The sequence below is a fragment of the Hypanus sabinus genome, chromosome 6 (assembly GCF_030144855.1).
Source record: "Hypanus sabinus isolate sHypSab1 chromosome 6, sHypSab1.hap1, whole genome shotgun sequence".
In the NCBI taxonomy this organism is placed as follows: domain Eukaryota; kingdom Metazoa; phylum Chordata; class Chondrichthyes; order Myliobatiformes; family Dasyatidae; genus Hypanus; species Hypanus sabinus.
In genome coordinates, this window is record NC_082711.1 from 39,931,957 (window position 1) to 39,943,077 (window position 11,121).

Here is an 11,121-nt window from a genome sequence, read left to right on the forward strand (position 1 = left end):
TAGTATGACCAGGCAAATTGTTTTTCCATTAAACCAGTACGGACTTTGATGGTTTTAATGACTTTGCTCTAATTGTTCTGCTTCATTAGTAAATTGATGATTTTTTGGTGGGATGGGTGAGTGGGTTGTAAGGTGGTATGGAGTGCAGAAATCACAAACTCGAATATTCAGAAATATTTATTTCTGCCTCTGCAGGAAATGGAATCTGTAAGTGTAGGGTATGTGAATGTTACCCCAACTTCACTGGCAATGCCTGTGATTGCTCTCTGGACAATTCAACATGTATTTCAAAGAATGGACAAATGTGTAATGGCAGAGGTACATGTGAATGTGGTCGCTGCAAATGCACTGATCCAAAATTCCAGGGGGCGGCCTGTGAAATGTGTCCAACTTGCGCAGGAGTCTGTACAGAACACAAGTAGGTATTTCGGTAAACGGAAGACTCAGGTTTTTTAATATTCCTGATGTTCCTGTGTTAAAGCCTCGGGGCATTATACCATGTTAAGTGTTATATTAAATGAAAGTTCTGGCATTTAAGTAAAATTGTTCTGTATTTTAGTACAAGTGCTTAATCCTCCTGCACTTGAATATCATATTTAAAAGAGGTAGACTAATCCAGAAATAATTAGAATACCCATCGTTTCTTATTTAATCTAATGACAATATTTCCAGTTACTTTACAGTCTTGATTTCTTTGTCTCATGATTAACCTTAAGACAATATTTCTTTTGAGACTCTGAAAATAAAGGGGAAAAATCATGTTCACAAATTATTTTATATTTTCTTGGCTGCTGCTTCAACGGTAGATAAGTTTGTAATAGACATTTAATGATCCTGGGCCATTCTTATGGATCATTGCATATTAGAATACAACAGTACAAATATTGTACTCCAGTCTGAGAACCAAGATTGTATCAGTAGAACCATTCTTAATATGAATTTTTAGAGTTAAGGCTAAACTATCAATGTCTTCAGAGATGCCTAATAAATGTCCATTTTAAAATACAATGAAATAAAAAAAATATGATTACTTTCATCTGTATTTCATTCAATTTGTCATTCTGTGCAAATATTGTGTTCCCACTAAAACTAATATGTCTTGGAATGGTGGCTAGTTGACGTCTATGGAAAAATTCAGATTGCGGGTAAACTAAGGATAACAGTCTATGAACCCTCCAACAGGACTTTAATGTAGTTATTTACCCATGGTACTTGGTCTGGAATTGAATCACTGTGGCTAACTAGAAAGGGTATGCATAAACTCACAATATTTATGTATTCAATAGGGATTGTGTTCAGTGTAAAGCCTTCCAGAAAGGACCCAAGAAAGATACCTGTGATCAGTGTGAGTTTGAAGTTATTTTGGTGGAAAAGCAGGATGAGTTGCCACAACCAGGAGCCGTTCCATCAATTGCTCACTGTAAAGAGAAGGATGAGAATGACTGCTGGTTCTACTTCTCCTATTCTGTTAATGACCAGAATGTTCCAGAAGTCCATGTTACCAAAAATCCAGGTAAGACTAGTGTGCTTTGGGAGTTTTCTACTGTGACTCAGTGCTCCAAAACTCAAAATATATGAAAAATATTATTAGCTAAGCAATGAAAAAGTATTCAAAATCTGGTATTTAGAGCAGTCAAAATTTGCTATGAAACTGTTAGTTAATACTTTAACATTTTCCTTCCCCCCCCCCCCCCACAAATGTCCGAGATACAGAAAGTACATCAAATTGATGAATATTTGTAATCAAGGACATATTGACATTTTCGTGTTCCATTCATTGGGAGCTGTTTTATAAGATAACAACTGTTCTAACTTCTAATGAAAAGGCAGCAACATTTTCCTGAAAGATCAGAAAACCACAAAATGATCCTTCAAGTGTTTTTACAGTTTGTCAGGATAATCTTCCCTCACAGCTTTCAGCCTTATGGTCCCTCAATCCCATACAACTTCCTGTGCCTCTTTCTTAAAATGGACAGAAGGTCTAACCGGGCACTTCCACTGTTTCAGACTACTCTTGCCTCTAAGCTATTTCTTAGAACAGAGCTCTATCCACTTCTGTTCCATGAATTGACCCCTTCATTTTGGTTCTGTAATTGAACAACTTTATCTCTTTCTCCAGAGCAGATCAGAAATTTAATCATGGGAATGTGTTTGTCCTTGTGAGATATGTGAACCAGGCCTTCTTTTGGTCCCAGGGATTTTTTATATAAAAAAAAACAAATCCTTTGCTGCCATTTTCCAACCTGCTCTCAATTTTCCGTTGTCTTTTCTGAATTTCAGTCTCTTTCACCAGATATATTGAAATGAATCTCAAGGTTGTATAGTGACATTTATGTATTTTGATAATAAATTTACTTTGAACTTTGATATTGGTGAACACAAGAAAGTCTGCAGATGCTGGAGATCCAAAGTAACACACACAAAATGCTAAAGGAACTTAGAAGGACAAGCTGCATCTATGGAAATGAATAGATAGTCGATGTTTCAGGCCAAGACCCTTCTTCAGGACTGAAAATGGGGAAGACGTCAGAATCAAAAAGTGGTGGGGGGGGGGGGGGAGAGGCTAGCTGGAAGGTGATAGGTGGAAAAGGTCAAGGGCTGGAGAAAGAAGAATCTGAGAGAGGAGAGTGGACCATAGGAGAAAGGGAAGGAGGAGGGGACTAAGGAGGAAGAAATAGGCAGGTGAGAAGAAATAAAAGGTCAGAGTGGTGAATAAAGGGAGGGGGTATTTGTTTAATGTCAGGTTGGAGGATTCCCAAACCACAGATGTCATGGCTGTATTTCTTGCCATTGTGGTGCAAAATATCTGTTCCATTTTCCCAGTTCTCTCTACTGCAGTATGTGTTTTAATGATAGGATTTTCCACATGGGTGCTTCCTGAGGTCTCTTTATTTTTCTTAACTTTTTCTTCCTTCTGTCATAATAGTTAGAGCCCTCAAGTACATATCTTCTATTTCATGCATCTCTGCTCTCTCCCCCCTCTTTCAGGTAAAGCAAAGGAAGTGGTGGTGCTTGGTTTTAAGCCCTACTAGCCTCCATGTTCAATAATTTCTGCTATCTTCAAAAAGATTCCATTCCCATATGACTATTGCATGAATGAGAAATAAGTTACAATTAGTGGAAAAGCAACCAAAATCTAACTTCTCACAGGCTTTATATTTCCCTGTATATGTGAATTATTTCAATATGCCATCAATGTAAAGACAAATAACGATATTCCTCAACATGAATGTTATATAGATCATAAAGTCCATTAAATTTTGTTTTTCATTTATTTTTCTAGAATGTCCGCAAGCACCTGACATCATTCCAATTGTAGCCGGAGTGGTTGCTGGTATTGTCTTGATAGGCCTTGCCTTGCTGCTAATTTGGAAATTACTGATGATCATTCATGACCGAAGGGAATTTGCAAAATTTGAGAAAGAGAAAATGAATGCCAAGTGGGATACAGTAAGTCCACTTTGTGTTCTTGTCATGGATTTAAGAAAGTAACCAAGAAGCTATTTAGAATAAATTCCACTTGAAAGTGGGACTTTTTTATATCTTAATCTGGTTCATTTTTAAGATCTCATTCTTAGGAACATAAATTCATTGCTCCAAGCTGTCAATGTGCTGTCAAGTCGTGTCAAATTAATAACTATCCAAACTATCTACCTTTTATAACAAAATCATGTGTAAACCAGCATATGAAGATTAAGAATTGTACAGCTTAAGAGTGCTATATGAATAAAAGTTGTACAATATCCTTTGCAACACCAGCCTTTACAAGAGCACAGCTTGATGGGTGGATATCTTGTTACTGTTCCTAATGTGCTGAACTTGTTAATGTTTCCATTGTGTGCAAGTTCAGGAAGAAAGGTCAGTGTTTAAGGATAGAAAGTAGCCCCTTTACAATTGAGTGGAGAAATTTCTTTACCCACAGAAGATAGTTGCGGCATGGTCATGAAATACATTCAAGAACTTGTAAAATGGAGTATCAATGTCCAAATAGGTTTCAATAGGTACATTTAATCTCAGAGAAATTGTACAATATACATCCTGAAAATTCTTTTTCTTCGCAAGCATCCATGAAAACAAAGGAGTGCCCCAAAGAATTAATAACAGTCAAGTATTATAACCCCAAAGCCCCCCCCCCCCAACTTCCTCCACCACACATAAGCAGCAGGTTATAAGGGCAAAAGGGATGTCCCATTTCACAGCGAGAGGGCAGGTATAACAAAACAACTCGCTGATTTATGATGTTAAATAGACAAATGCATATGGAGGAAAAGCCGAAACAGGCTTTTGGGTGCTCAGTCGTGAAATTTATTGGCAGAGTAAGCTTCAATGGCATATTGCTCTTTTGTGTTTCTAAGACATGTTCCATTCTAGTATGAGCTCTTGAAGAGGAAAGTCAAAACACTAGTTACTATTTATATAACAGAAATTGTTTTAAATATTGACTTTTCTGTCACTGCCTACATCCCAAAATAGGAATTAAAAAGTTAGCATTTCCTGAGCACTATTATTCCTTTCTTTCTAAGTAATGAACACTGGAAAAAATAATTGCCTAGGAAATAAATTCAGCTTGTAAAGCTTCTCTTTCTGAATAGGTTAAAGGAAGTTTAAGTAACAATGGATGAAAGAAGTAGAGCTATGTGGTTAGAGTGATCTTAGACAGGTTAAAAGGTCAGCACTGAGTTGTAATGTTCTATGTTCCTATAGAAATTGATATCTAAAAATTCTGAGCTACAGTCATGATGTTTCAAACAAGTCTGTCATGGTAGCCTTCCTATTCTCCCTGTCTATTTCACTGCTGTGAAGAAAGCTGAAGGGTGCTAGAAGTAAGTGACCATAGAATTGCTCAGAACAGAAATGAGCTCTTTAGCTGTTGGATGCAGAAAAACGTACATCTACAAATCATCTCTGTAATTCAAATATTAAATATAGGTCTGAATTGTAGCTGTGTAGGTACCAGATGTGAAGACAAATGGAAATCAAACTTGGTATCAATAAAACCACTCCCATCTCAGATCTCCATGTAATGTAATTAGCTTATTTGGCATTACTATAGATAATAGCTTACGGGATTTAATTTGGTTTAATGCTCCCATCACCAAGTGATTGAATTGTTTTGATTTCACATCTTTAATGTGCACATTTTCAACTAATACAGAATCAACTATCTGATGCAGTGGACAAGCTGTTTGTTATTCTGGAAGGTTTGCTGAAATAATTTTGAGGGGGGGGGAAGCACAACTAAATCAAGATTTTTACCTTTAATTTTTTTTTCTTTTTGCTGATTCTCCATATTTGTTTTCTCTGTAGCAAGAAAATCCTATTTACAGGAGTCCTATACACAAATTCAAGAATCCAAATTATGGGCGCAAAGTTGCTTCTCTCTAAACCTGTTTGTATCATCTTCTCTTGCATGTTTTCTTGTCTTTGCTTTTCTGTATTTGCCTGTTTAACATATTATAGTGACAGAAGACTTGCCCTTAAAACAAAACAACTACAAATATTCAAAAGGGAAAATGAAACCAAATTTTTGTACTTGGATGGTTTTGGTGATTATTAACTAGAGATGGTGAGCATACATGTATCCAAATTACTTGAGACAGGCAATAAATTAGCAAAACAAGTGACTTAGGCAAGCTTCACCCTACAATGTACATAGTAGAATTATAATTCTCTTTAGAAACCTGCTCACACTAGTTTTTTTTGGAAATGCTGGGTTCTTCGGAAATCCTTGTGTGCATGGCCTGTGCACTTTGCTAACTAAATAACTTGTATGACTTAAACGTGCTTTGCCATTAGACAGTTTTACTCTTTTGGCAATGTTCCATTTATGTAAACATATCTTTTTTGGCACAGTGGGTGATAATCTCTAATAATACAAGATTCATGCAGTCAAAAGATTGAAAATGTTTGTTCTAGGTGTTGTGTTTGAACCTTCTTTAGAATAGAGACCAGTATAGTATATGGTTCAATAGCCTGTGACTCCTTGTCCATATTTGGAGAGAGTGGCATTAAAATTACGACACTTTGGTAAAGAGATTAAGCTGGGTGGTGTGAGTTCCTCCTCAAACAGTCACGATCTTAACATTTTTGCTGATAAATTTAATAGCTGTATCCTCAACAATTTGCTCTCCTAACAGCAAAATGAATGTAATAATGGCAGTTTGCCTGTGCTACTCCCACATGTTCTTAATTTGTAGGGTATGAGAAAGACCCCATTTATTTAATCAGTAACTTGAATGTTGCACATTCTCTAATGATGTTCACAGTCTCTCTAATGATGGTATTGGTAATTCTACAATAAAGATGATTAAAGATTTGATATGTTACAGAAGCATTGCAGTATTCTTACTCTGCTAGTAGTACAAAGGCTCAGACAAATGTTCGGAAATTAATTAAAATCCTATCACATCATCTTAAGTTCAGTTAAATCGGAATCTGAAATGAAATGTTAGTAACAGTAAAGCAGATGCAACTACCAGCTCCTAAGGGTGGGGGGCAATCATCTAGTTCTCATATCCTTTAGGCCAGCAGTTCCCAACCTGGGGTCCACAGACCTCTCAGTTAATGATAAGGGTCCATGGGAAGGTTGGGAACTCCTGCTTTAGGGTAAAGTGAACAGATCTGTGTAACCATATAACGTAAGTATGTCTGAAATAATCCATTATGTAGCAAGGGCAAATGAGGTATAAATGCTAACCTTGCTTCTTCATCCTTATTCCTGGAGGAACCAGAATAAAATAAAAAGTGATAGTGTTTCAGATTCAAGAGATGCAATTTGGCAAGGTGTGATTTACCATTTAGTGAAAAAAGAAAGCCATGTTAATGAATAAATGTAAAATTAAATATTATTAAAACATTTTAATGTACTTTGGAAAGAACTCCTTTTGTTATTTCTAAAATTAGATAAGAGAATAATTTGCAGCACTTTTGAGCAGTTCCACCTGTGGTTCTGTACCATTGGTCAGCCATTGTGGGCTGATCTGGACAGTTTGAACTACCATATCCACCCTGTCACAGAATTTGAGCTTCCCCTTCTGTCCTTTCTTCAGTCCCTCTGCTTTTGGAATCTTTATTTTGTATTTTTTTTCTTTCTGAGTTGCTGGTTCTCAGTCTTCCTTAGTCTCTCATCCTGTTATCCTGCACTTGGTCATTCAATTTATGATATATTTATATTCATTTTCCGATATATATATAGTGTCCCTCTTGGCTTTTGGATCTTTTTTTTTGGTGGGGTGGGGGGAGAATGAATTACAACATTTAGTCTTGACTGACTTCCCATGATTTCCAATCTCCAAATCTTGCACACTCTTCAGATCCTCAGTATTCCCCAATCGTTACACTTGTGATCTATCCATTCTTGATGGCATACTGTACTTCTGACACTGTTCTTGCATGCCTCTCTTTTCACCCCATGTTTGATGGCTCTCCTACAACAACCAAAGTCACTTGCTTTAGAATTTAGCATAAAGCTATACTTTTGTTGCTGATATAGTCTCGGCACTGTTTGTTGAAGTTGTTTTCTACTTAAATGGTGCTTTTCAATGCAATCTAATAGTAGATGGTATGATTATAGTAATTGCTGTTTTGTTTCATGCTGCTTTATGCACTTGAATATTGTGAGCTTGCATTTAATTCCTGGCTCAAGTGTGCTTCAGAATTTAGGAACTTGCTTTGAAACTAACCAGTCACTGATGTGCTGTGAATTTAAGTTGTATGTTAATTTGATTTCAGATTTTATTACAGTAATATATTTAGGGGTTTTGAATGATACTTCAGAAGTTGAATTGCAATGGGAGTTTAATTTGCACCTTTTAAAGTATGCTTTAACATGATTGTTTGAAATGTAAAATATTCCTTCTTACTGTTAAGTTGCCAAAAATTATATTAAGCCGGTTACCATGTAGTTTTCAAACCACTAAGATTTTGTATACTTGTGACTGTCAAAAGAATTGAGTTATCAAAATTAAGCAACCATGAACAGAATATTCTTCCTGGTTAAATTGTGAGTCACACTAACATCACCTGTAAAGTTGGAGATGACTGTAGCTAATAGTATGTAGTGTATCATTATTTTAGCATTCCAAAAACTACTTGCCAGCAAACAATCAGTCTTCAAATGAGTATATAGGGCATACATAATAAATAACAGCACTCAATCGATATAACTAGGATAGCAAGATATGTGATCTTGAATGCAAAGCGTTTTCTGGGGACTAGAATGTTTAATGTAATTGTAAAGGTTTTTTTTAACTAAACAGACCTGTAAAGCAAATTATTTCAATCTTGTTATTATTGGAAACGAAGATGCTAAAACTAAACTAATAGATGCCAAGCTTGCATGGTTTTAGAACATGGTAATACCATCACAGTAGATCTTTTGGACATGGTGTTCTTGGAAGAATCTATGTCAGATCACCTAGAACTCGAGATAAATGGACTGTATTGTGATGAGAGTCGGTGTATTTTACTTTGGAAAATGTTGATGTGATACAAAGTTGCATATCTTAGGGGAGTCTTTCAAACCATTTTGCCTCTAGTTATCCAAGTGATTGGTTCCCCTGCTCTTTCCTTGTAGTTCACAATATACAGTTTCATTCATGATAGACATATATATAAATAGTGAGAGCTCCAGTGGCACGATCGGTTAGCGCGTGGTACTTATATAGTAGTACAAAGTGAGCAATGCCGAGGTTGTATATATAAATAGTGAAAGAAGAAGACCAGTAAGATGTAGAGCAAGAACATGCATTGAAATATTAACTTTTTATATCATCTTCATGCAAACTATTATTGGAAGATGTATTTCAGGGTCTCTAAGTTGCAATTTAAATGTTAACAACAGTATTAAAGAATGGCATGTTAGGGATTAACTCGTTGATCACAGTCTGAAATAGCTTGCTCAGCTAAATGACCTTTTACTGCTTTGCCATAAAATTGATTAGTGAACTGAAAACTTCTGCAGTCAGGTGGAAGCTTAAGGAATTGTCCTACTCTGAAGACTGGTATTCTGTTGTTCCTTTCCTCTAAAACTTATAAATATTTGAGGTCAGGAGATTGCTTAACAGCATTTTTATTATTTCAAAGTAAATTTTCCCTCCTAAAGAAGCGATAGGTGCCTTATAAATGAAAAGAGTTAATTACTGATTAGGTTTTGGTATAATCCATAATAAGTGACAATATAAAAGTAGCTAGGTCTTAAAAGTAGGGACCAGTGAGAGGCAAATTAGTATCTGCCCAATGCGTTTTCCTTCCAATAAGTAGAAATTTTGTGAAATACTATACTTGTCAATTAAATTGCTAAATATCGGAATCAAAATCAGGTTTAATATCACCAATGATATAATTGATATACTACTTTGAAATTTAAAGTTAATTTTATCTTTTTCCTCTCCAGGGTGAAAATCCAATCTACAAGAGTGCAGTGACAACTATTGTCAACCCAAAATACGAGGGAAAATGATGGAGTTTGTTCATTTCTGTGAGGTTTTTTTATTTTAATATAGATAATGGGTTTGGGTTTCTTTTGTAGTCACAAATTAGCTTTAGATCACAGCAGTGATTGCTAACCAATAATGTAAGTTTTTCTATGCAGATTTTGCAATGTGTACAGTAAGTGTAAACAAAAATTAGTTGCTTTTTAAATGCATTTTAATTTGAAGAGCTGCAGAACACCAGCGTTGGAATGGAATATTATCCGTTGGTCTAGCTTTGTTTTAATTTTTAAGATTCTTCCAGGATTTAGACTTTGCTATCATGTAAATTCTCTAAACAGTATTCAAATCAGGTAAAACAACTTGAAAAGAAAAGAATCTCTACTCAATTTATGTGCCAAAAGAAATAATTTGGAATATACTGTATGTGTCTGTTATTTACATGAGTGCCTGAGAGAATTTTGTAGGCCCAAAATAAATCTCATCTTTTCTTTAATCCACATTTATCTTACAGTCATACTGTGCCTTGTGAAATTCTTAGTTGGCCTTCTGTGCATTTTGTTACCCCCTTTAGATTGTGACAACTGAGCAAAAGTATGTTTCTTTTATTTTTAAAGCATTATACAACTGTGTTAAACATATAACTGAAATTTTTGACATGCATACACTACTCTGCCAAATGTGGAATCTTTTTATTTAATTGTAAATTGCTTTGCCAGGTAATGACAGATCAAACTTAGTGTTTTTTTAAATTTGGATGCAAGTATTCATTGGTTTGTAATATTGCAGATTTTTAAAAGTATTTTGTAGTAACCAATAGGCCTTGATACTTGTATCAATGCAAAGAGCAAATGCTTTCATTTCTAAGCAGTTTCTCTTGGAACTGCTCAAACTCAGAATGTTCCTTTATGTTCAATAGTTATACATACTAACAAGCTGCAAGCAAATAATAACTTGGAGACATGCTAGATATAGCTGTATGCATTAATTTGTTCCAGGTATGGACTGATATCACTTGGATCACTTTCTTGATTTAAAGTGCCTTTTTATTTTAAGTATTTACACTCTTGGCATACACTTGATTTATTTATTAAATAAACAACTTTATAAAAATACTTTGTCTTGGAGTCCCCGTTTTACTGCAGCATGATACTTGATGTTTGCCATCATGAGTCAAAATGCATAGGAGGAGGGGGTAATGCTACAACGTTATAAAATAGTGGTTGGGCCACAGTTAAAGTAAATGGTGTGCAGTTCTGGTCGCCACACCATAGGAAGCATGTAATTGCATTGGAGAAGTTGCAGAGGAGATCTGTCAGGATGTTGCTCTGGTACTTGTTTTAGTTTTGAGGAGAGAATGGATAGACTGGTTTATTTTCCTAGCAGTGGAGGAAGCTAAGGGAACCTGAAAGACATACCAAATTGAGGTTTGTAGATCATAGGAAACTTCCTGTAACAGAGATAACTAAAATTTGAGGGCATAAGTTTAGAGTAGAAAAGGAAAATTTGTCTTGTCCTAAGATGAATCTTAAAATTCTGAGAATTCATAACCCAGAGAGTGCTTAGAATCTAGAACACACTGCCTTAGTAGAGGCAGGTACACTCAACATGAAGCATCTAGCCAAGTACTTAAGTCACCAGAACACGGACTATGGAGTAAATGCTGTTAAATAGATTTATATTAAATGGA

At 35.5% G+C, this 11,121-nt stretch overlaps 1 protein-coding gene across 3 annotated transcripts in view; it reads left to right on the forward strand.

Annotated features, from left to right (window-relative positions):
• LOC132395409 (integrin beta-1-A-like) overlaps positions 1-10,546 on the forward strand; it is a 77,635-nt gene extending 67,089 nt beyond the window's left edge. For all 3 annotated transcript variants that reach the window (XM_059971953.1, XM_059971951.1, XM_059971952.1), the window contains 4 exons: positions 196-418; positions 1,287-1,513; positions 3,284-3,450; positions 9,395-10,546. In XM_059971953.1, coding sequence (XP_059827936.1) covers positions 196-418; positions 1,287-1,513; positions 3,284-3,450; positions 9,395-9,460 — 683 coding nt within the window. In that variant the 3' untranslated portion in view covers positions 9,461-10,546. The remainder of the gene's footprint in view (positions 1-195; positions 419-1,286; positions 1,514-3,283; positions 3,451-9,394) is intronic.
• The last annotated feature ends 575 nt before the right edge of the window (positions 10,547-11,121 follow it).